This window comes from Podospora bellae-mahoneyi, chromosome 2, assembly GCF_035222275.1.
Source record: "Podospora bellae-mahoneyi strain CBS 112042 chromosome 2, whole genome shotgun sequence".
Classification (NCBI taxonomy): Eukaryota; Fungi; Ascomycota; class Sordariomycetes; order Sordariales; family Podosporaceae; genus Podospora; species Podospora bellae-mahoneyi.
In genome coordinates, this window is record NC_085881.1 from 4,322,677 (window position 1) to 4,347,356 (window position 24,680).

A 24,680-nucleotide genomic window follows, 5' to 3' on the forward strand; every position below is an offset into this window, starting at 1 on the left:
CATGGCGGATCTTGGTAAATGAGGGTTCAACCTCAGATGTATCTTGAGACGTGGCTCGCGTCCTACAGACGACAAGTGTCGCAGGAGATTTGACTCTGATTTATCATGTTGTTAGTGGAGAGAGACATAGGAACTTTGCTAAACTATGTCTGAGTAGTTGCTGTCTGGACACTGAAGTTGTCCTGTCGAAAGTGTTCATGCAGTCCAAGCGGTTGAGGGAACACAAACTTACTAGTCTGTATTTGGACTAGCCCAATAATGAGCTCGTTTACATTTTCTACTTTTGTTTTATGCTGGTCGGTCATTGCCGCGATCTCACAGGGGTCGTCTGGAAAGTTTGGAGATCTGCAGCTAAGTGGACAGGGGCCAACACAAAAGATCTCTCTTTGGGACTTCGTTGTTGTGTATCAAGGAGCTTTCAAGCGGGGTTGTTGAGACGTTGACCGTAATAACTCGAAGACTACCGGAACGAAGCCCGAGCTTGACTCCTGACCGAAGACTGGACAAGATGGACGGTGCCTGCAAGCTGTCAGTCATGACGTGAGGTAGTCTGCTCGCTTCGTGTGCACTGACGAATGAGCACTGACGAATGAGCGCTGATCGGTGGTTGCTTGGAATGGCCGGTCTGTCTTTCTGGACATCGGCGGTGGGTTGCCGGAGCCTGGTGGGATGAAAGCGGCCGGAGTCGGTCCGTTGTCAGCCGGGCCGGCGAGGGTTTTGTCCTTGTTCTCGGATCCGGTCCGGGATGGACAACCATCTCAACGCCACCATGCATTCCACTGCAGGTGCAATTCTGCTCTCGAATTTTGGGGAGCGAATTGCCCTTTTTGTTCAGTCTTGGTCCATACCCAGTTGGTCGAGATGGCGTAAATGATTGGGGGCTGTCCTCTGCAGTCACCATCTTGGAGGGGGTGACGGTTTGTGGTTGATGTGTGTGTCCCAGTCAAGTGGGGTGGCCGGCAGAGGGCCAGGCTCTGGGCGCTGTCTGGGCGATCTCCGCATGGCTTGATTTGACTGGAGATGCACACCGCTCGGGGAGGCCGCCTTGGCAGGACCCAGAGAGGAAAACGCGGCGTGCACGGGCCAAATGATTTTCTCCGCTTGCTTCATGTCCGAAGGTCGGCATCGCGAACACGTTGTCGTCGTCGGCGTTATGATGGGATGGGTTACGACTGCTTGAGAGATGGAGAATATCAACAGTCTGCCTTACCAGTGATCTTTCTTGCAGCGGGAAGCTCCCAAAACCGTCCCCAGAGCCTTACAGAGGTAAACATGAAACTGCCCAGCAGGCCTGTCGCACTGGTTGCCCAAAATGGCTTCGAGATGTCATTAGATCAGTGTTCGAACGAGAGTGGATGAAAGGGTGAGAGGGTGCTGCCGCGGGTAGGGTTGCGTTGCGTTGCGATGATGCGCTGGGGAATCAACACAAAACTCTTCAGCCAGGGTGCCTGACGACATTGAGAACATGGATGCAGCTGTGGAGATTGACGTGCGAAGTACCTCAGGGCTTGGTCGAAGTACCTGTGGAACCAGGGCAGTGTATTACATAAGGTAAGGTGTGAGTTGGCGGGTTCTCTTCTGAAAACCGCGCACAGCAAATCGACTGGTGGTCCACTCGCAGCATCACTGGGCTCAGCCCTATCACTGTTCTCAGATCGAGAAAGGTGTTGCAAGATTTCAGCCACGCATCGGTTTCTATGTAAGGTATGTTGGCACCGACCTTTCGAACACGTCGATATCAGTCTTCACCTGCGCGTTGGAAGCTCTACATTTCCAACTTGGATTAACAAGGTGAGCAGCTCAAGCCTATCGCCACGTTTCCGAGCAGGATGGATGTTCCCCCGTCAGTTTGGCGCTAGACAGGCATCGTTGCCAACTGCCCGGGGGATGAGCACATTAAAATCTGATGGACGACTGCTCTGACCGCTCCCTGACATGGACTATTATCACTATTATTCCTACCCACCTGTTGAAAACTTGAGTCGAGGGATGTTCAAAGGTAACAAATCTCTTATTATTAACAAAAGTCGTTGTTGAGAATCCTGCGGCGTGGGACTCTTGTCTCTTCGGGTGAATTCATCCGAATCTTACTGTTGTATGGCTACGTGCCCGGCTTGCTGTGCCAACAAGAGGCATCATGCACCCCTATGTTGCACTCCAGATGGACTTGATTGTAGAACCAAGAAATCTTTATTCAGCGAAACTTCGAGGGTACTCGCGGCTCTGCTGCAGTGCGTTTGGCTGCTCTTGAGCTGGTCGCTTATTGGCCGACATCAAACTGCTCCAGGCCTGATGTGTCGAGACCCAAGGGACGAGAAACGAGAAAAAGAAAACAAGCCACTCCCCTATTTCCTACAGATCGTGGACATTCGTTGGGTCCAATCAGATTGCAGGATTACATTGGCATTAACATGCACCACTGCATGGCATGGACCCTGTGTGCCGCATTCAGTGACGGGACTTGTTTGGCACCACCGCAACCACCAACCAAGCATCAAGTCATGGACTGCCAGAGGTCTTGAATCATCGTCGAGATGTCTGACCTCTCTGCCAGGAACCAACGTCAGCCTCTGCGTATCCCAAAGCCGTAGTGCGGCAGGGACTCGGGCTCACTGCCGGCGGGGGTGGCGGAGCGAAGCATGGTTCGCTAACAGCCGTTTGACTGAAATAGACCAACAAGTCTGGGCACGGCATGGCACTGGATGATGCCATGAAGTGAGTGGTGATGCTTCTGCCAGTGTTTCGGATGGAAGAGAAGATTGGAAAGATACGAACTGAATAGGGCCTGAGACGGGCATGTGGTAGAGCCCCGACTGTGCCATCGCGAGGCCACGAATACACGAGAGCATGTCGGCTTCGCATCGCTCATTGGCCGAGTCCATCCACACAAAACGTTGGAGCGTAGACGCACTCCGAAGGGCTGCTTGCTTCGACCCAAGCCTGTGACTGAACCTCACGATTGGGACCTGGTGGTGGCTCTCACGCGAGGTGGCGCCAAAGCTTGGCAGGAAGTTGTACACTTGCAGTCAGGTTATCTGATCTCGCCACGCTTCGATAGGAGCTGCACCTGTACTCGTATCCGTGATAACTATGGTGGATGAACGGATTTTCTTTCAGACACCGAACCAGCAAAACACAGTAGACTATGCCCGAGAGCACCACCGACTAGAGCCAGGCAATCCGAGCCTGCGGATGCTTGCATACACGTAGGCAGACGACTTTGACAAATGGAGTCCGCTACTTACTGCCTTGCCGCTATCGGTGGGAGGAAATGGAATTTATGAGCTAATACTGTCGCAGTCGGTGACTTTAGCAGGAGATCTTGTCTCGAACAAACCCATCCTGTCGGTATCTATCTAGAAACATAGACAGAACGACACACCGGGCGCGATGAGGTCCTTCCTACATGGATCGCTTGGAATGAAATTCAATCGTATGTAGAATATCTGTACGTCGACCGGTGTCACAGCATTGTCTCTGCTTTGACTGGTCCCGACTCCAAGGGTAGCACCGCCCCCGAAGCCGTGTCTTTTTTTGGATTTTACCTTTTTGAAGCTCCCCCACAATTCCGGGAGAGACACAGGTCCCGCCCCGCCCGTTAGCCGTAAAGAAGCCAATAAGCCACGGAATGCTGGATCATGCCGACTCAGCCACGCCAAGACCTCTTTGGGCATCATTGGAACTTTGAGGTTTCTCCAACAATTTGATCTCTTTTGCAGGACTGGCACTTCAACGTCGACGTCTGCAATAGTACCAACAACCGGGAATCACCCGGCAGCATTCAAGTGGATATGAAGGTTGATGGAATGTGACAGGAATATAGCTAATGAGCATGTGTTTACTACGTAGCACATGCCATCTCCAAATAAGCAGGGCGAAACATCAGGGTCCTATGCACTTCTCACATTGACAACCGACTCTCTTGCCCTGCGTCGGCTCCTCGATCCACAACAGCTTCCGGTACATTCTTTATCAGAGACACTGTGCCGCTTTCCGCTGGCCCCGAATGGTCCTGATGTCTGAGGCCCTTCGTTCGTCCCGACTTGCATCATAGAGTGCCGTGTTACTTGGCTTTGCACCGATTGTGATGGTCCACCAGAAGGAGATCCAGTGGGTCGCCCCGGATCACCGGTTGTGCAACTCGATCCAGAGATACATACAGATTATTAATTTCGCGCTCCCGCATCGTGCATCGCTTCATCAACGGCCACTGCTGTCGCTGTTGACGTTGGAAAAGCGAAGGTGATCTTGGCACCGATATGTCATCTTTGATACCACATTACACTTTTACGCTAAAAAGCTTGGCTTAAACAAACATGGCGGGTGATGCTGATCAAACAGTGTCAATTGGTCGCCCCCAGCCCACAGAACCAAACTGCAGGATCTTGCTCTGTTCTGTTCCCGAGTCTGTATTTCTAGTGTTCATCGCCGGGCATTCTCCGATCAAACGAAACACAGAAAAATGCATTAGAGAAGGACAGCAACACGTGTTCGGCAAGACAGACAGGCACGGACAAATTATCCACTGGATGGGATACGGAGATGGAAAATGATGGGTTCCGCAGCCGGCAACATGGCTGCTCGTACTGCTGCCATTTTGACCAAGCCGTCGCACCCGCATTATCCGAACTCTCATTTGTTTTTGATGGACCATCTGATTTCTTGCGGGTTGAGACCAAGACCGTGACATCTCCGCGCCGGCGCCGGATCTATGTACGAGCCCGCAGGTTTTTCCCTGATACTTACGTCGTTCACCTTGACCACCCTCGGCCGAACGAACACGAGCCTCGGATGGGTTCGACCTCTCATTTTTCTCGCCCTGACGGGACATGCAACATGCTTGCATCATACAACACAACTTCGGGCTTCACCCACGGGAACTGTTCATGGTAGCTATATGTCATAAGGTAGCATCTTTCCAAAGTTCCGGCTTCGGTTTGACAGGCGGCCAACAGGTGGAAGAAAAGGACAAGAAAAAAGGATGACATGGCACGAAAACAACAACAACAACAACACGAGGGCACCGGAACACATGCCGATTCCCTGCAGGTCAAGATCTTTCTAGTAAGAACTAGTAGAACTGTTTACTGTTGGCTTCAACGGTCCCCAGTTGGAAAAGGCCCAAGTCAAGTCATGAGATGCCAAGAGCCACTGTGCACACCCACGCAGGACATCACATACGTCAAGCCACGATTTGCTGCACAAAAGTTGTACACTCTCCTCCCCTCCTTTTTGGCAGGACAGCTCTGCCTAATGCGGGTGCAGATAAGGCTGTGCACTTTATTTCGAGCGTGCACAGCACATTGCACATCACACACGTCTGAGCTTCCCATTGGCTGCTCAGGGCGGTCAAGCCACTATGTACATGTTTGAAGGGCAGCTTAATCATCGGACGGCCGGAGGGGTAAGAATGCGCAGTAGCTACCCGCACCGCAGCACAGCACAGCACAAAGAGGGATGGAGTAAAAATATCTTTCTTCTTCTTCTCTTGTTGGATGGATTCGAAGCAGTTGACGTCTTTTCTACATGCTGCGATAAACCGGGACCTGCGGCACGGCCAGAGCCTCCACAATATCACGGCACTTGTGGTGATAACCTCTCGTGGGTCAGATCGCGAATCGTGATCGCAGCCAAAGGTCCACTTCGGAGCCACCAGAATTCTGCAATACCAGTGATGGCGTTTTTCGCTCTTTGCCGGTTGCCCCGTGGCCGGCGGTCGGTCATCTCTTGGCCGGCTTTGCAGTGGAGAAATTGACCAGAGGTGATGCTTGCAAAGAAGGGTCTCGCCCCGTCGACGTCGACTGCGAGAGGGGGTGGTGGGTGAGGAGTCTGTTTCTGGTGAGGGGAGTGAGGGGAAAAGCATGCTTTAGTCTCCCAAAACGGCGTATGGGCCGTGAGACAAGTCTTTGAAGGGCTTGCCCGTTGTACAACAGCCACAGGGACAGCAACAGATGATCATCAACCTCATGATGAGGGAAACAGGCGGTTGGCGTCAGTTGCTGCGGTCATCCCGGCCGCCTACTATAGTTACCTGTCCCTCATCAGGGGAAAAGAAACAAATCCTCAGTGATAAGAGGGAAGGCATCGAAACACCATCCTGTCTCGCTTCCGACACTGATGCCCCTTGCCCCGACAGCAGAATCTATGATAGCAACAAAGGAGAAGGGCAGGTAGCCAGCGAATGGCAATGTCCGGGCTGGCTCCAGAGTCCAGAACGTGGGGGACAGAGTACCCAATCAGGACGAGGAGCAGAAACAGCTTCAGTGATAAAGAGCGGGAAGGAGATGGTCGGCCATGGTCGTGGTCCATTCTTCGGGAACCAGAGGCGTGGACGTGATTTCATCTCTCTTCTGTCTGTCTTGCATTCTTCCTGATCCTCCTCTGTCTTGTTGATCCGGGGACTTCTGACTGACTTCCATCTGGGGGAGAAACAGAAAGGGAAAAGTAAACTGCAACTGCAAGCACGCACCAAGCCTCGAGGTCTCCGCCGACACTCGCTAACCCCTGTCTTTGTCGGTGGCCAACCAGAGGCTCGGAACTGACCAGGACTGGAGGGAACCCATCCCCCGCCCTCCCTTGTATCTTGTACCTTTTGTACTCCCTCATGTACCCAGCCTCATGTCACCATCCCAATCCCAATGTACCTCCGTCCCAGAAGTGAAGTCGCTGGGCCCCTGCCCCATTGCCCCCTGCCCCCCTGCCCCATGCCCTCCTGCCCCTGTCAACCCTCCCCTTGTTCCCCTGCAAATTCGTGAACTGACCACAGCCTCTCTGACTGGGCACTGGGGCCCTACTGGGAGATCGATGCCTCCACCACCTCTGGGCCTGCAAGATGTGAATGGGGGGTATTTAGAATCCTCATCCCCCCGCCCAAACCTTTCCACTGGCGCACCTCATCCCGTGTCAAACACCAAATCCATATCCCCGGATCCAAACAAGTCCACCGCCTCGGGCAGTCTCCGACAAGGACTTACACACTCGTTCCACTGCGGCTTTGGTGTATAATTACAATAGCTTGGAAAGAACAGCAGAACAGCAGAGTTTTTGGAAAGAGAGAAGATCAACACAACCCGATCAGCAACAACACGGCACAGTCCCACACCTGAGCAGGCACAACTGAGGTCCGTCTCTTAAAGCCCACGCGCTGCCACGAGGCAGCTGGACTGACGCCATTTGTCTCTCTCTAGCCCAGCATCTTCTTCCTTCACAGGCATCAAATGGCGGCAACTGGCCACCGTGAGGCCGACGACTACAACATGAGCTACCCAGAACCCCCTCACTTCTCATCCGCGCCCATGGACCTGGGACTTTCCCCGGAGCCCTACAGCGCCTACTCCAGGTCATCACACGAGTTCCCGACGACAATTGGCTATGAGCACGGAGCCATCTACACCGCCGACACACCATACCTCTACAACCATAACGGTAACCACGAGAGGTCATCACCTGGCATGTACCCAGACGACAGCGATCTGAGAGGACCAGCTTCGGATCTGAGCATCGCCAGCGCCTCATCCTCCAACGCGGGCTCCCCAAATTCGAGCCACGGCCAAATGGCGCCGATCCCTGAGTGGGCTACGGGCCCCCACGGACTTGGGGTTACCCCGGGCATCGTCGACGCAAGCGACTTTCACCTCCCCGGCAGCGAATATTCATACGCGCCCGGTGTCTATGGTGATGAGTACAGCACAGCTTTCGAATATCCCAGCGGGAAAACACCAGGCTTTGTTGGTGAGTTATCACAGATCCCTAGGTCATCTTGTCTTTCTTCTCGCCGGGACTGGAGTCCGCGACACCAGACCCATGCTTCGTGTGCCTCCATCTCCTCTTCGGATTCCTGCGATTCTGGATCTACCATTGTCGCTCCCAAGGCCCCGGGAGCGGCTTCTTCCTGTCTCGCTGTCGATACGCGTCTGGCCCAGTCTGTGGTGACTACGTCGTCAACCTTCAATGTCCCACCTTCCTTTTCAGCTGCTTCTGCTTCTTCTTGTCCTTCCTCGGCGGCCTCCGGGCTCGTCTTTGCGTCTCCTGCTTCTTCTACATCTTCATTCTCTTCTCCTCAACTTTCAGCATGGAGCAGTCCCCCTCTAGGGGACAGCCCTGCGGCTCATCCCAAGACGCCCACCAATCGTCTCCTTTCATCTCCTTTTTTCGCCCAATCCAGCGGGCATTTCGTTCCTCCTCTTCGGAATTCCTGTTGGTTTCCTCTGTCACAAACGCAGCTCTTGACCCTTGGCGGCCTTGCTAACCCGAAGCGTTTGCCCGTTGCAGATCCTATCTTGATTCACCCAGACGCGAGACCAATGACCATGTCTGGCTTTGAGCAGCAGCCATATTCGGCCCAGCCCAACTCCGCATATCCTGCCTCTCCTGCTCTGTCTGCCTCCCCACAACTGCGAAACGGCAGCACTTCGCCCTTCATGCACAACAACTACCAGTACTCGCCATACCCGCCACCAATGGAGGCCCAAAGGAGACCAAGCCTTGTTTCTTTCCACTCCAACTACTCCGGCGAGCAGCAATACAGCGGCGATGAGTTCAAGGAGAAGCAGAGGTGCCCACATCCCGAGTGCGGCAAGGTGTTCAAGGACCTCAAGGCGCACATGCTCACTCACCAAGAGGAGCGCCCCGAGAAGTGCCCCATCACAACATGCGAGTATCACGTGAAGGGGTTTGCGAGAAAGTGAGTTGTCTTTTGACTTGGAATCAGTTGCGGGATACTAACAAGTGGTCTCTTCAGATACGACAAGAACAGACATACCCTTACACATTACAAGGGCACCATGGTCTGCGGTTTCTGCCCGGGGTCTGGCTCCGCGGCCGAGAAGTCGTTCAACCGTGCCGATGTGTTCAAGCGCCACTTGACTGCTGTGCACGGTGTCGAGCAAACACCGCCCAACAGCCGGAAGAAGGCTGCCGCTGGAAACAACGGGACCAAGAAGTTGACTGGCTACGCCCCTGATGCGACTGGCAAGTGCTCCACTTGCTCGTCAACCTTCAGCAACGCCCAGGACTTCTACGAGCATCTTGACGACTGTGTGCTCCGCATTGTCCAGCAAGAGGACCCAGCAGAGGCCATCAACGCCCAGCGGTTGGCCGAGGTGGAAAACGATCGCGACGTACACAACACCCTGGAGAAGAACAACCTCCCAACAACCACCATGACACTTCAAGATGGCGAGGACGAGGATGAGAACATGGATGACGGCGATGATGATGAACTCAGGGCTCGCGGCCTCAAGGGCTCGCCCACCAAGAGGAAGGGTGGAAACCCACAAAACGGCGTGCAAAAGTCCCGCGGGCTTACACACTCGCGCGGCGGTGTCACGCTCCCCACCAAGACCCGGGGTCGCAAGAACAGGCGCGACTATCCTTCCTCATGGGGCTTCGACAAGGGTCAGATGACAATGAAGAAGCGCGTCATGGCGGTATTCGACGGCCCCCGCCGCCTGGCCAAGGACGACATGATGCTCTCGACCGAGCAAGAAGTCCGCATCAAGCTCTCCGACGGCAAGTCCTACGTCACCGACCTCGACATGCAAACGCTCAAGCGTGCCGACGGCTTCCTCAACGCGACCGAGGAGGAGAAGGGTCCCTGGGTCTCGGACGACCCGACCGAGGAGCAGCTCAAGCAGATGCTTACCTACACCGCCCCGGAACCAACAACCACCGCTGCTGCCGCCGCCGCTCAGTAAATACCATGACTGTTTCACTCGCTCTTCTTTCACTTGATGTTTATACTGCAACAACTACCAAACTAATCATCACCATCACACATCGTCACATTTACTTTTTGGGCTTGTTGGTTATAGAGGGGTTATATTACCTCTGGGGGATCTACAGAGAGTTTGTAAAAATACACGCGGCGTTTTTTCTAGGGGGGCTGGTTTTATATCCCATGGGATTGATTGGATTTGGCTGGGAACATTATGGCATTCATGGGGCCTTTTTTTTCTTCTTTTTTTTTCTACTCTGTGACATTATTTTTTCTTTTTCTTTGTTTTTTTTTATGCTGTCGCCCTGGAAATTTGGGAGAATAAGGAATGGTAGGGCCTTAATGACTGCAATGAAATACCAAATGGGGTTTTTTTTTTTTGGGGGAAGGGGAAGGGAATGGGGCTATAAGGAACTCCAAAAAATTATTCTTATCATTACTACGAGACCTAAGTAAGAGTGGGAAGAAGAGGAAGGGGGAGCAAACACTACCTACCCAGGGACTTGGGGGGATTTTCTTAGCTCTTGTTTAGTATTACTACTACAACAACAACGATACCCATATTGTTCTCAACACTTTTTCTTGCGATTTGCTATTTGATGTTTGTGTGTAGAAGAACAAAGTTAGTTGCTTATATAGTAGTTATTGGTATGGTTTATTTTTTACTAATAGGCTCGCCGTCGCTCTTGTTAAGCTGTGGGATATGGAAGAGTGGTTTGTTTGAGTTTTTTCTTTCTTTTTTTTTTTCCCATTTAATAATGGCAATAATGATGGGATATTGATTGTGATTCATGACATTGGTGACACAATCTCCCAACGGTATTGGCATATGATCTACAAAAAAAGATTTAGGTTTCTGGATCACTCACCTACCTAGTTTTGTGTGTGTCTTTACCTTTCTCATCCTTTCTGGGTGTGATTCATTATCTATCCATTATTGTTTTGTGTGGGTTTTTGTAGCAGGTTTGGGGGAAGGAAGGAACCGATTTGCTATGTTGAAAATGGGACCACCACAACCTCTGCACCCGCCCAGTCCTGACGCAGAGCACCACCGCCGCGTTTCTTTTCGCGGCTGGAGATGTCCCTGGCGCAGCAGGTTATTGAAAAGACGGTGTTTTGGAAGCATGACTGGGGTAGAACAGGGAGGATGTCGGTTTATGGGACTGGTAACTCCCCTTGAGCTCACTTTTATTTGGTATTTGGGATGTCAAGGAGAGGTTGGAAGGGACATATGTGAAGGGACTGGTGAGGAACTGAGCGGTTTGGCCTGTTTTGCAGATAGTCAACTTTCGGTTTGTGAGGGCGGAAAAAAGGGTGGTGTTGATTTTTGAGTTGGTTGAATACCCATGGTCTGGGGAGGAGGCGAAATCATTTGGGGGGTGATGGGTTAGCATGGTGTTGGACCTGTGAGTTGGATTGGGACTGGCATGAAACACTTCACACCGGAATTTCACAAAGAAAGTAGCAAAAAAGCAAAGACGTAGAGAAAAGCAGATCATGCTAAATCACACTGCTTGTTTTATTGATATAAAGTGCGAAGCTCTACTTTGAAACTGTTGCTATGTAGGGTGATTTGTGCACTAAACACTTATCAAATTTCATCGTGTCACCGATAAGCTCTATGCGATTGCACGCGGGTTTCGACGGCTTACGGCTCGCGCCGACACTGGGTGGCTGTCCACCCAGAACAACAAGAAAAATACCTCGAATGCAATAGAAACAGTGTTCTTTAGCCGTTTTTTGGGCTTCCAACGGACGTTCCGGCTGGTTGTGAGTGTCTGCGCAAGCTACCCCTCCATTGACTGGCGACGACAGCGACCCCACGTCCAAAAACTCGCGATAAACAGATAAGCTAAGGTGGTTAGTTGGCCTGAGTGGGCTTCTGGGAGCTTCCTTTGGTGGGGTGATCAACACCAAGAGTTGATATCATCACTGATTGTGAGCTTCACTTGCAGAGTCTCACAACTCCATCTCACTCACCTCATTTCCCAAGAAATACTCACCATTCTCACCCCTCCTCTCACCTCTCGATCTCACCTCCCAACATCCAAAGTAATAGAAAAAAATGGCCCTCACCTCCCGCCTCGCCCTCACCGGCCCCGACACCACTGACCCAGAAGACTACCTCTCCTCCTCCCTAGGCATCATCTTCCCCGACGACGTAACCAACCAACACGGCGACGCCGACCACGGCCTCCTCTACACCTCCCCCCACCTCCCGCAACCCCTGCAATTCTCGCTCGCCAATGTCACCGAGGAAAAAGAGCGCCACCTCTTTTCCCATTACCTCTGGAATTCATCCCTCATGCTCGCTGAACTCATCGAAGCCGGCACTCTGGGGCTGGACATCCCCTGGTCAGGCCTCGGTGGCGAGATCAAAGATTTTGATGTCACGGGCCGGGAAACGGTGGAATTAGGGGCGGGGACGGCACTGCCAAGTATAATGGGGGGTTTGATGGGGAGCAAGAGGGTGGTGGTGACTGATTATCCTGCTCCAGAGGTGATCAAGACACTCAAAGAGAATGTGCTGAGGGGAGTGGAAAAAAAGAATGGGGTTGATGGGAGGTATCGTCTTGAAGAGGTGGTCGTTGAGGGACATGGGTGGGGTGACTTGGAGACGCCATTGGCGGAGGGAAATAAACACCAGTTTGATAGGGTGTTTGTGGCGGATTGTCTTTGGATGCCGTGGCAGCATGTGAATTTGAGGAGGTCGGTTGGGTGGTTTTTGAGGGAGGATGAGGATGCTAGGGCGTGGGTTGTGGCGGGTTTCCATACGGGAAGGGAAAAGATGAGAGGGTTTTTTGACAAGGAGAAATTGGCTGAGGTAGGGTTGGAGGTGGAGAGGTTGTGGGAGAGGGATTGTGATGGGGGTGAAAGGGAGTGGGTTTGGGATCGGGGGGTGGAGGATATTAGTGTTAGGAAGAGGTGGTTGGCGGTTGGGGTGTTGAGGAGGATACGGAAGAGCGGGTGAAGGGGTCGTCAGGGTCGTCGAGTTCGAGGCGATCGGTAGGTGAGGTGGGATGCCGGCCATAACTTCATATGCAGCTGGTCGAGTCTTTGATTCCCCCCATTCCTGTTATTCCTGGCTCTCTTATGCGGTCCTTCCTGGGTCTTCCATCTTTGTCGTGCGCCATCTGACTCTCATACCCTCTTCTCATGATCCTCGGTCTTTCTCTTGTCGTCCATCCTACTTTTCTCATGTCATCACATCCTTCAGCCCAAGTCGTCCCGAATCCAGTAAAGGGTATCTCAAATTTCCATAGTGGGCGATCCCAGTTGTCCAGCTCGTCCACAATCCAAACATCACCAATCTCCGATGTTGACATAAATTTCCCAACCCCAAGCATGACCAAATCTCAGAGAACAAAGGGAACGGGGACCAGCGTTCTTATAGACAGCCCTCCCCTCCCCCCCCAGAATCAGCGCGGAATTCATCCGCTCCTCAACTTTTCAGCTCCCCAAGCCAAGACCACTGACGAAGCAGTGGCGCGAGTGAGATCCTGGGGGTAAAAGTTCAGCTGGGCCAAACAAACCCAGCGTGATTGGCCAACCGTCGTATTCGTGGCGCCCGCCAGCCAGTTGAATAAAACTTCTTGACGACGGCGGGCCAACTGTCACTTCCTGCCGACGGGGCAGTTTGCAAAAGTATTGAGTGTAAGCTGAAAGATGCCGAAGGCCGAGTATATATGTTGACGGTGAAAAGATGGGAGCGGAATTCAAGCCGGGAAAGCACACAAGTTGCAGATAGTTTGTAATGGTATGCAAAGGGAAATGAAAGGCAAGAGGTCTCGAGTCAAAAAGACCCAGAGGCTGAGGCCGTGTCCTGCTTTAATCCCCCTTCTTGGCTTGGACAAACGGCTCCACTATATAACGGACAAGATACCCAAGTTGGGTGAGAACGAGCAACGCCAGGGAGGGCTATTACATAAAATACCGGTTATGATTTGTTCCTCGAATGCCAGTCATGTCAACTTCTCGAGAAATTCATGAAGATTTGTGCTTTTGTGGAATGAATTCCGCATCACGAACCAGCTGAATGTGATTGCATGGTTCTTCACTTCTAGGTACCAAACTGGGCTCTTGGCGACCCTGCTTGGCGACCCTGATCGTCTTGACGGATCTTGACGATCTTGAAGCTAAGAAAATAGGGTTACTTTGGAAATGCTTCATTTTCGTAGGATTGGATAAGAGGGAGGGTCTTGTTGGATTGAGGCTACAAATCAGCAGGCTCAACCCTCCATCCAAAACCCGGGGGGACGTCGCTGTCCAGTATCCTCATCCCGGACGCTACACAGATGTCCATGACGCTGCGGACAGCGTTTTACCTCATCGACCGTGGCACTGCCATTGAGAGCTCCTCTGAGATGGCCTTTTAGCTGAGGATTGACCCGTGAACTCATCAGCTTTGATTGGGGCCAGCGAGACACAGCATCAACCTCACATCTTGTGATATCAATCCAGCAATCATGACATAGGAAGTCTCGATGGGGCCGAGGACATTGGTGTTGCTGAGAATGTAACCATATACCAGGCGAGCGACGAGGCCGAGGTCTTCGGTTCCTGATCGGTCCATTTGACCCATGACTCTCTTGGTTATTTTACCGTAGATGCACTCGAAGAATTCTTGTCCGCGTTCTAGAATCTGGGGATACTGGGGTGTCGTGAATATCAGATGGTCTTCCTTCGGCGAGGGTCCTTGCGGCTCGTCGAGAAGGTCATCTGGTGCTACTTTCTTGACCTCTAGAAGGGCGTTGATGGTCTGGTGAATCATGAGTGTTGCCACAGATCTAATTTGCCTTAGACTTGGAGGATACCTTTGTGATACCTGTGACGGCGGCAGTTTTGATCAAGGCCTCACGCATTCATCGTGAGATGTCTCGTTTCTCATCGAAGCTTGGCAGAGTGTCTTCGCCACTTGGCCATTTTTGACTCAACGCATGCAAGGACACTTTCTGGATTTCATCCGGCCGATTGATTTGTGAAAGTGTTGTAACCGCAATGATGTACCAGGTATTAGCTGGAAGATTTGGGCGACTTCGAATTGCTGCGAGCAAGGCCGGAGTGATGGAGGGGAGAGTTGCTCATGGGTTGGCGTTGAACTTGTAAATGAAAAATGAATTGATGTGATTGGACCGAGCCCCCTTTTTCTTCAGCTCTTCAGCAAACAGCTGCACCGCCACTCATTCGATGGAATGTAAGTCGGGTGTGGCTGGTGGCTTGGCAGCGTCACTGTCACAGGTGGTGGTGTGTCGTTCGGCTCGGACATCTGATCCTGGCTCTTTCCATAACGTGGCCAATTGATTACCATAATCTCAAGAGCTCTCCAACTGCGGCGGCACCACCATCTTGCGCAAACAACCATGGCGACTTGACTCTTGCGGCCATCTTCGTTATCAATCACCACTTAATCGAACAGACATCTCCCGCTTTCTGCGCTCTTGTTGCAAAATAAACCCAACAAGATGCGGCTCCAGTGGTACGCAACGGTAGGTTGAACCTCCAGCTCCACGACGGGATAAGGAGCTCTCGTGAACTGTGCATATCATCAACATGCTGACTGATGCTGCCAACTACAGGCCTCCATGGCCTCTGCGGCCGCCGTGGTCGCATCCGCTTTCTATCAACGTGCCAATTTCTACTCGGCCATGGTCCATCTTGCGCAAAGTAGCATGTCTCTCCTGGTACGTCCCTCTTGTGCCCACTTACACGCCTTGGGGCTCGTCTGACAGGCCCATTTAGGTTCTCGCAAATCTGGTGTTCGTTGTCTATGGATCTCTTGTGTATGGCTTCCAACGCCTCTGCTTCGGCCCCCTGCGACCGACCGAAATCGAACAACTCTACGAACGGGGCTGGTTCGCCGTCACCGAAACCTGCCTTGCCATGACCATATTCCGGGACGAACTCGGCCCCTCCTTTGTGATCATGTTTACCGCGCTCATCACTGGGAAGGTGTGGGGTTGGATCAGTGAAGGTCGCGTCGAAGTGCTGGAGCAACAACCCCCTGCGAACCCCCGACTGTTCCATACCAGACTCAGCATCTCTCTGCTGGTCAGTATTCTTTACGACGTCTTCTTGCTCAGCTATGCCGCCACTACCGTCTGGCAACAAGCCCGCCGTACTGTCATGGTCATGTTCCTATTCGAGTTTGCCGTCCTCACGGTCTGCTCCCTGCACACGACTGGTCGGTATATCCTCTCGCTGGTGGAGCAACAGGTCAACAGGATCCAAACGCAACAACGCTTGGAAGAACGCCGTCGCCAGGTTCGAGAGCAGAGGGCCGAAATTCTGAGGCGGAGAGCCGAGGGTACCGCTGAGGATGATGACGAGGAACTGCCCAACGAGGAAGATGTCGACGAGATGGACATTGAAGTGCCAGGTTGGGAATCCAAGGGGCACTGGATTTTGTCCCTGGATCTTTTTGCAGGTCAGTGCTTACGACAGCTGCCAAATGCTCTGCTCAACCGCTAACAGTTTACAGACTTTGTCAAGCTTACTCTGTATACCGTCTTCTTCTGCGCTCTTGTCATCTTTTTCAACTTCCCCATACATATCGTCAGAGACTGGTTCATGACCGCGAGGTCGTTCCTAAAGCGTCTACGAGCCCTCCTCCGCTATCGACAAGCGCTCAAACACATGGACCAGTATCCCGATGCTACGGTGGAGGATCTTGGCAGAGATGAAACCTGCATCATCTGCAGAGAAGAAATGCGCCCTTGGGATCCCAACGATACCAACCAAATCGAGAGAACGCGCGCCAAGAAACTTCCATGTGGCCATATCCTGCATTTCGGTTGCCTCAAGAGTTGGTTGGAGCGTCAACAAGTATGCCCAACCTGCCGTCGTCCTGTCGCACGCGAAGGTCAACAACCTGCGAGGAACGGGGATGCCGTGGTGTTCAGGTTGGGGCTCGGTTTGCCTCCTGGCCCAAATCAGCCGGCGCAAGCACAGTTTCCACCAAATGGTCAGCCTCCTGCAGGTCAACCACCACAAGGGGGAGCGGCGGGACTTCAGGGGAACAACAGGAATCGCAACGTCCGGATGTTTAACTTTGGGCCTCTCAGGCTTGGGTTTGCCCAGGGCGGCGTTGAGGAGATCAGAGAGATGGCTCAGAGAATGGGTATGCCGCCAGATGCTGCTCACCCTGCGCCTCCCGCACCCGCGGCTCCTGCACCGGCTGACAATGCCGCTGTCAACGTCAATACACCTGGTGCGGGGCTGGATCAAATCCGCGGACAGCTCACTGACCTTAGCACGCGAATCCAGCAAGAGATGGCCAACCTGAACCATGCCGCGCACGAGTTGTATCTTCTCCAGCACATGGTCAACGAACTGACACGGTTGCGCCAGACGCCTACACAACAAGCTGGTCAGCGACAAGGAATACCTCTTGTTCCAGGTCAAGTTGTTGTGCCTCCTCAGCCTGTGGCTAACATCCAACATGTAGCTCAGGCACCTGCTCAGGCAGCTGTTCAACCAGGAGTTCAACCGGCAGGCCAACCTGCTACCCAGTCACCTGTCATGCTGCTAGGCCAACCTTATATTCAGGGACAGCCTCATCCTGCGTTTCAACATCCAGGGGTATTGCAAGCGCAGGTGCATGCATTTTTGCCGAGGGCCCAGCCTACTATTGGTAGGCTGGGTGCTGAATCAGGAGCGGCTATTCCTGCTGGAAACCCAGATCTTCCCGAGGGTGTGACGATTCCGGCGGGCTGGTCACTTGTCCCTCTTCAAAGCGCGGAGAACGGGGTGGTAGAACCAAGTCCGCTCTGGGGCCAGCTGCCTGCGAACGCTCTTAGGGATAGGTTGCAGAACCTTGCTCCAGAGAGGCCAAGATCTTCCTTGTCCAGGGGCACGAGTCCTTTAGGCCGAGACACGACTTCGGTCGCTGGGTATGAGGCCGAATCATCGCAAACAGCTGAAGCACGTGGTGCTGTGCCATCAGATGCTGCCTCAAATACACAACGAACTGTGTCTCCATCTCACACAGCATCAACAGCCACTTCAGCTGCTCCAAATTGGGGTGGTCCGGCGCAGCTCTTCGGCGGTCGAACTACCTCCCCTCTGCAAACCGAGGCTGAGGCAGGTAGCAGCAGAGCAGCTTCAAAAAGCAATGGGTCTGCCGGGCCAAGTGCACAGAACGGCAGCACCAGTAATAGCAAGAGCACCGCCCGGCTGGCTTCGGTGGAGGACGCTGAGAATGAGGAGGATGAATGAATAAAAAGACAGCCAGGTTACCAGTACAGGAGATACATACATCATCGCAGGCCTTTTGAGGGCAGTTACAGCATTTTGGGGCGTTTAGCGGGTTGGGAATTTTCTCTACAGACTTGGTCGGTTTCTGTGGACGTTTCGATCCCGTCCACTTGATACTCAGCGCAAGAGCGGGCTTAGAAATACCAAATGCATTTCCATCTCAGCTGCTTCCTTCTCCGTTACTCTTGCTCTTTCGACTGTGTGCCCGCAAGAAAGTACCACCCTATCGACAAGATAACTGGCACTGTAAGTCGACACATGTTTTATTCCGAACCATGCCTCGAGAAATGTTAATAAACCTCAAACGGTAGTTAATAGGTCTGAAATGAGGGTCAATCGGCCTATTTTCTTATTAAAAAAAGGAAGGTGTAAGTTGCCGTTATTTTGTCCATGGTGTGTGGGTGGTGCTCACACAAGGCAGGCACATACGTGGGTCTGGCTGTTTAAGAAACCACATGCCGGTTTTTTCTTCTTTTGGTTTTGTCTCGAGTTTGCATCATCCGACGACGATCGTCTCGTTATCCATTTGTTTACTCTACTCTGTAGTGCTACCTACTATCATTGCTCATCCTTCAAGGACTTTACATACACGCAGCTCAGCAACCATCTTTTCCGCTCCTTCTTCTTCTCCAACACCCATGGGGGACCATTCCGTGAGTCCTGAGGAGAGTGCCGAGGATAGCATACGGCCCGTCGATGATGATGTTCAGATTTTCCGGGGTGGTTGTCCCCATACAATTGCTGCCAACTGTGCATTTTCAGCCGACGACGAGGAGGGCTTTTCTTGCGATGAAACGGCGGACGGATCACGGAATCTACCAAAAACACCTGCGGTCGAGCAAAGAGAACAGAAGGAGATGGCCCGTTTGAACAAGACACCGGCCTTAACGTCCCAGTTTCAGCTAGCTCGAGCAGACCAAGGGGCCCTTCTCGCCCACGACAGGACGTTGGTGTACAATCCTGCCTTGTATCATCATCACCAACCCGGCCAAGTGCCAGGATACCATGCTCCTATGCCAGGATACTGCCCTCGTATGCCAGGATACCAAGCACCTCCGCCACAAGTACCCATGCCAGGATACTACGCTCCTATGTCAGGATACAGAGCACCTCTGGCACAGGCATCTCTCCCAGAATACCAAGCAGCTCAGCCAGAAGACTACCGCGCCGTGCCGGACCGGGTGCTGGGCGAGCTGGCTGGTCTGCCAGGAGGAGATGACAATCAAATGGATGTCGCTGCCGGCGCGACTCGGAATAACGGGTCAGATGCGCCGGTTCACGGCTTTTAGCAAATGCCAGGGTATGTTGCGAGGAGCAACCCTCATGGTCAACCGACGGGCGGGTTTAAGCCCAACTCGTCGTATCCAACCCCGCCGGTTACCGCCGCGGGCTCGCATCGATCCCACAGGTCTGTCGATTCGTTTGGCAGCTGGAGCGGCGGGCTGTATAAAGCAGAGGACCATGAGGAGTTTTGTTCTGATGAGTATTTGACTAGGGAGTTTGAGATGAAGGGGGTGGAGGAAGGGAGCGATTTGTATTGGAAAATGCGGAAAGACAGGGCGCAGGAGGCTGTTAATGTCATCTGCCGTTCGATTGAGAGAGGGAACAAATTGGCGGCTGGGGATCCGACGCGGACGGCGCAGCCCATGACGACAGAGGGGGGGCTCTCTGGCGAAAGCTCTGTCGAGGGCTTTGTCGGGACTGAGTCTGGAAGGTCGTCGGAGTGCGATGTGAACATGAGGGGAGGGGATTTCAAAGTATCGCTACAAGGATCTTGTCGGAGACGGGCGGGGTAAGGAGAGGGTATGGAAATGGAGACGTCTTCATGTGGTTGATACGGAGGAAGGTGTGGAGGGGCGGACTGACGGGCGCCTTGATGCAAGCCATGGTGAAGCTTCGGTCTCAAAACGCCTATCAGTCTTGGCGGGGAAGGGGGTTGTGGAAGAAGAAGGTTTCGAGGTTATTTCTGCCACGGGCCCTGCTGCCACAAACGGGCGAGAGAGCAAAAAGTTTTCTTATCCTCTTTTCTTTGGCAGCAGTGAAAATCAACAGGGGCAGGATATAGACCTGGCCATCACCAGCTCCAATAAAGGCAACAAGAGAAAGCGGTTGAGGAGATTTTTTGCAGGTTTTATTCCCCGGTCATCGACGAAATCTTCCTCTCTGGTGCTCAAGGCAATCAGATATCCGATATGGAGAACAGACCGGATGAATCACGCCGCCGACTGTCATCAACATGTCCTCCTATTCCGCCGGCTCGAGGTAGCAGCTCCCGCGCTGAGGGGAGTAAGACAAGTATTTTGTCTCCTGGGGATAGGAGCCCCGCCGACAACGAAAACCAGGCACGGTTATCGACTGAAGATGCCTCCCAGACTAGGTCATGGTCTGCAGCTGATGGCGATTCCGACATTTTCAAAACCAACACGAACACCAGCGACACCAGTGTGGCGGACACGAGTGATGATGATAATAATACTGCCGAGAGCAACCCAGTCACAGCGAGTATGGATGACGACCACATCAATACCACCCTAGCCCAGACATTAGCTTCCAGCATGACCATTACCAAGGACGAAGCCCCGAGCAGCAACGAAGCCTCGAACAGCAACCAAACAGACACCACTACAGCCGAACAAGAACAATCCGAAGAAGTCATCGACTACGCCTCCATGGTAGCCGAAGCAGGTGACTACTTTTTTGACCCGTTCGGCACCGAAAGCAGAGAAAAAGGCAAGGGAATAGACAGGAGCGTTGCTCCCCCTTACCTCTACCACGACATGTACCATCTTCGTCCTCCTCTCGAGATCCCGGAGTGCCCGTACCCGCCACCAGATAATGAGGACGGGACCTCGTGGTACGTAAGGTCCGAGAAGGATGAAGAAGAGCGTCGAGAACTTTGGAATAACCGCCCGCAGTGGGCGAGGGATATTGTGGAGCAGGTTAGAAAGGAGCGGGAGGAGGCGGATAGGTGGAGACACGAGCAGCGGGTTAGGGATAGGTTACCGCCTTCGGATTTGAGAGGTCCGCCGCCTGTACCGGAGAAGAAGAGGCATAGGGTTGGTCAGGGTGCTGCTGCGATGAGTAGTGAGGATTGGGGGTTTGCTGGGAGGGGTGGGGAGGGAGTTGGGACTAGGGGGATGGGGGTACCGGATATCTTTGGGAGTGGCGGCGGTGGCGGTAGTGGTAGTGATAGGAGAACCACCACCTTTGTTGGAGGAGCAAGCGGGCGGGATAATAGGTCGCTTTCTTATGCGGAGGTTATGATAAATGCCAGGAGAAATGAGGCTGCGCAGGCGGGGGCTGCTGCTGCTGTTGCTGCGATGCAGGGGAGGAAGAAGAGGAGGTTTTCGTTGACGGCGTTGCCAGAGATTCCGAGGGGGTTTGGGAGGTTGATGGGACGGGTTATTGGGCATAGTGGGGGCCATGAGAACAGCGAGGTGGTGGAGGAGAGGGAGGAGGAAGGGGGGGTTGTTGAGGAAGAGGAGGATGTGGGACGGGGTGAGAGGGGTGTGACGAGGAGTGAGGAGAGTGAGGATGGGATTTTCAGTCGGTCTGTGAGGCCCTGGGTTTAAAGGGGGATGCTGGATCGGTTTTTGGATGATGGTTTTTTACAAGGTGGGGGTGTCAGATTGTGAAAGGGATGTTTGTGATTTGGTGAGGTTTTTATCGTTCTTTCGTTGTGGTTTATGGACGAGTTATGGTTAAATACCTACCATGGTTGTGTGGATAGGTAACTCTCTCTCAGCCAAGGACACGCTTTGCATGTATTTGAGAAATTGTTAGCCAGAAGGAATACAGCGGAATATAATGTTTAAAACGCCTTCATGATTACCGGAGTTATGAAGCCGATCAGAATCATCGCCTATAATGTGATATAAAAACACCGCTTTCAACCTAACAACTGTTACACATCATCATCCAAGGATACTACAGACTGTGTATAACAATCTCTCAAAGCGGCTGCAAATCCTCCCTGCATATGGGACAAACCAGCCGCTTCCTAAACCACTGCTCCAAGCACTTTGTGTGAAACATGTGCCGGCAGGGCGTGATCATGTAAGACTTCCTCTCCAGCATGTCAGCCATGCTCCACGACGGGTCCGGCTTGCCCGTCATCACGACCGGCACCAGCATCTCCTCCCTGCAGATGGCGCAGTCCACATTCCTCAGCGTCATGCCCCTCTGCCTCAGCTCCTTTGCCCTCTCCCTCAGCTCCCCCCTGTGGTCGTGGCCATGGCCTTCGGCGGTCGACGACGACGAAGCAGACTCGAGAAATTCAAGACCGACGACAACCCCGCTCTCGATGTCATCCTGCCTCAGGATGCGGTGGTAGTCCCACACTTCTGGCATCCAACCTCTCGGAAACGGGATGCCCAGCCGGGGCTCCCAAAAGTTTTGCAGGATCAGCGTCAGGAGCTGGGCCCACACCCAGGCGACGAGGATGGAGAAGGTTGCATAATCGGTCGAGACGAACAAGAAATTTTTGTCGTAGAGATAAAAGTACGCAAACGGGGCGAGGCGGCAGAGGGATTGGCCTGTAAGAAAGTTCCAGGAGAAGCTGCGGCGGCTGTTGCGGCGGGCGTTTCGCCAGATTTGGGGGAGCCAGAGGGAGAAGTAGAGGAAGGAGATGGTGTTGATGTAGATTGAGCGGGCGCGGGGGGGCCAGGAGAGGGAGAGGATTGTTAGGACCATGATGGCGAGGATGAGGAGGAAGAAGTAGAAGATCACGGGGGCGAATTGGGCTGTTTGGGGGCGGTTGGTTAGTGTGGTTGTCGTTGCTGGGGCTGTGGTGGTGGTGCCTAGGCCTGGGACGGCGCCTGCGCCGACTGCGACGTTTTCTGCAATCTCGGCGTCGATGTCTTGGTCTGAGGGGACAATGATCGGGAGAGAGGGTGCCCTGGGAGGTCCAGCTGTTACTGGCGAGGGCAGAGTGTCTGAGGTCTGTGGGACTGCCGGAGCAGGAGGTGGTGCTGGGGTGGTAGTGGTTGTGTTCGTAGTACCCGTGTTGGTGGCTGGAGGAGTATCGCGAGCTCTCCTCTCTGGTTCACTGCCACGGATGCTGGCCAAGAGTCCAGCTCCGATAGCCGATGACATGAACGAGACAAATGTTAACAGCAAGGCAGAGTGAAACCCGTCAGAGGCACTGACAGACCAAGCAGATGAAGCTGAGAAAACCAGGCCATCTGCCAGCAACATCATTGACATGCTCCAAAAGCTCAACCGATTGAGCGTAGAGGGCGTGGGGGATTCTTTGATCTGCCCTTTCAAGAGTATGACTTGTACTGCGTATACAAACGCGAAAACTAGCAATGAGTAGTTCACCCGAGAAAGAAGCACCTCCTCCTTGACACCAACAAGATGCTGGCCATCTGCGGGTGGGAATAGGGGAGGTCCCTTAGACTCGAGATAATATGAGCAGTCAGGCGACCAGGCGACGAGGGACATTTGCAGCTCAGGTAGCTTCGTGTTTCGAGCACCAGTAGGATAGCGAAGCTCCCGCTCCAGATCGTCGATAATGGAATGCGACGAATCCATGAATCCCTTGTGATGTGTATAGTGATGGTCCAAGGCATGCAGTTGCAGATACAAAATGTATTCACAACGGGGTAGTGTGCCACCAAAGTCCCCTTCAATGACCGGATTCCATGGGTTGGATATATCTGGAAGCCTGCTACGTTCTCTCTCTCGCAGCGTTTCATCGACAGTGTGGTTCAACAGACGTTGACTCGTCTCGAAAAACTTGGCGTGAGGCGTGAGGTGAGGCAAGCCAAAGATGCCCGCGAATTTCTCACTAGTTGTAGTCAGAATCATCGACCCTTGCAATGGCCAGTGAACGCCGTAAAGTTGCATAACGAAACTGGCAGCAGAGGTCTCTTCCTCCTGAAAAGTTGCCACAGCCGAGATCTCCCTCGCAACACCCGCCGTATGGCTCTCTTTCTCATCTTTTGGAGTCTCCCGATACCAGCTATCTGGTGTGTCATCCTCCTCAAGGCGTAGGACAACAGTGCCGTGAGACCCAGTGACATTCCAGCCCCAGTCGACATCGTCCCCCATCCAATTGACCCCAGGAGCAACGGCAGTGAGGTTGAAGTTATCTCTGTACTTCGCAGCCGACCCTTGACGACGGATCCACTTCCCCTGGACAGTGCCCGTCGCATTCTGCCATGTCCTCTTTGCCGAACCATGAGCCCACTCGTTCCCTCCTTCCTGCGGTGGGTAGGCATGTTTGCTCCACTGACGACACCGATCCTTGAAATAATCAAGATCCTCCCACGCGAGACCGTCATTTTCCCGAAACCCGGTGAGATTGAGATACTTGGGCTCTTGCCATGGCGGCGCCCCTTCCTTGTGTGCGTGGGGAGAAAAGTCGCCCCAGTTGGTGCTGTTGAGAATGCCGTGAGCAGCCCTCTGGCGGCCAAGCCTTTCTGAGGCGGTGAGATATGGTGTTGACATCAGTGCTGGTGCATCGCTCTCAGAGAAGAATGTGAGATAAAAGATGAGCACCAAGAGGAGCATCTGCCCCCGGTCACTCTGCTGCCGTCGCTGTTGTTCATCCTGTTCTTGTTCAGGCATCGTGGCGGAGTTGTAGCTTGCTTACCAGCCTAGTTGAAGCTACTATGGTGGTGTCGGAATCATATTTCAATGTCGACAAGCTCCCGGTATGTAAACCCTGAGATTTGGATGATGCACCTTGAGGCGACGATTTGTATGG

At 53.1% G+C, this 24,680-nt stretch overlaps 7 protein-coding genes across 7 annotated transcripts; 5 read left to right on the forward strand and 2 right to left on the reverse strand.

The window, feature by feature from the left end:
* The first annotated feature begins 4,200 nt into the window (after positions 1-4,200).
* Positions 4,201-10,435, forward strand: QC761_211930 (uncharacterized protein). Its single transcript, XM_062876926.1, has 6 exons — positions 4,201-6,352; positions 6,435-6,677; positions 6,701-7,121; positions 7,188-7,731; positions 8,272-8,683; positions 8,741-10,435. The coding sequence occupies exons 4-6, from the start codon at positions 7,218-7,220 to the stop codon at positions 9,693-9,695; spliced, it is 1,881 nt and encodes a 626-aa protein (XP_062735570.1). The 5' UTR covers positions 4,201-6,352; positions 6,435-6,677; positions 6,701-7,121; positions 7,188-7,217; the 3' UTR covers positions 9,696-10,435.
* Positions 10,436-11,418: 983 nt separating this feature from the next.
* QC761_211940 (uncharacterized protein) lies at positions 11,419-13,180 on the forward strand. Its single transcript, XM_062876927.1, has 2 exons — positions 11,419-12,280; positions 12,509-13,180. The coding sequence occupies exons 1-2, from the start codon at positions 11,781-11,783 to the stop codon at positions 12,684-12,686; spliced, it is 678 nt and encodes a 225-aa protein (XP_062735571.1). The 5' UTR covers positions 11,419-11,780; the 3' UTR covers positions 12,687-13,180.
* A 934-nt stretch (positions 13,181-14,114) lies between these two features.
* Positions 14,115-14,486, reverse strand: QC761_0044390 (uncharacterized protein; the record flags this gene model as incomplete). The annotated part of the gene is made up of 1 exon (XM_062872392.1): positions 14,115-14,486. The coding sequence occupies one exon, from the start codon at positions 14,484-14,486 to the stop codon at positions 14,115-14,117; it is 372 nt and encodes a 123-aa protein (XP_062735572.1).
* A 523-nt stretch (positions 14,487-15,009) lies between these two features.
* On the forward strand, positions 15,010-17,929 carry HRD1 (E3 ubiquitin-protein ligase hrd1; the record flags this gene model as incomplete). Its single annotated transcript, XM_062876928.1, has 4 exons — positions 15,010-15,201; positions 15,292-15,396; positions 15,455-16,139; positions 16,194-17,929. Exons 1-4 carry the CDS (start codon positions 15,178-15,180, stop codon positions 17,927-17,929), a joined length of 2,550 nt encoding a protein of 849 aa, XP_062735573.1. The 5' UTR covers positions 15,010-15,177.
* Positions 17,930-18,115: 186 nt separating this feature from the next.
* Positions 18,116-18,632, forward strand: QC761_0044410 (uncharacterized protein; the record flags this gene model as incomplete). The annotated part of the gene is made up of 2 exons (XM_062872393.1): positions 18,116-18,214; positions 18,546-18,632. The coding sequence occupies 2 exons, from the start codon at positions 18,116-18,118 to the stop codon at positions 18,630-18,632; spliced, it is 186 nt and encodes a 61-aa protein (XP_062735574.1).
* Positions 18,633-20,160: 1,528 nt separating this feature from the next.
* QC761_211960 (uncharacterized protein) lies at positions 20,161-21,540 on the forward strand (the record flags this gene model as incomplete). The annotated part of the gene is made up of 1 exon (XM_062876929.1): positions 20,161-21,540. The coding sequence occupies one exon, from the start codon at positions 20,161-20,163 to the stop codon at positions 21,538-21,540; it is 1,380 nt and encodes a 459-aa protein (XP_062735575.1).
* Positions 21,541-21,919: 379 nt separating this feature from the next.
* Positions 21,920-24,541, reverse strand: QC761_211970 (uncharacterized protein; the record flags this gene model as incomplete). The annotated part of the gene is made up of 1 exon (XM_062876930.1): positions 21,920-24,541. One exon carries the CDS (start codon positions 24,539-24,541, stop codon positions 21,920-21,922), a length of 2,622 nt encoding a protein of 873 aa, XP_062735576.1.
* Between the last annotated feature and the right edge of the window lie 139 nt (positions 24,542-24,680).

Bases quoted from the DNA above. Each gene is read 5' to 3' on its own strand.
- QC761_211930 (XM_062876926.1), top strand. From the start codon at position 7,218: ATGGCGGCAACTGGCCACCGTGAGGCCGACGACTACAACATGAGCTAC. The intron at 7,732-8,271 runs GTGAGTTATCAC...TGCCCGTTGCAG, and splicing joins GAAAACACCAGGCTTTGTTG to ATCCTATCTTGATTCACCCA. The intron at 8,684-8,740 runs GTGAGTTGTCTT...TGGTCTCTTCAG, and splicing joins GTGAAGGGGTTTGCGAGAAA to ATACGACAAGAACAGACATA.
- QC761_211940 (XM_062876927.1), top strand. From the start codon at position 11,781: ATGGCCCTCACCTCCCGCCTCGCCCTCACCGGCCCCGACACCACTGAC. The intron at 12,281-12,508 runs GTATCGTCTTGA...GGAAAAGATGAG, and splicing joins AAGAATGGGGTTGATGGGAG to AGGGTTTTTTGACAAGGAGA.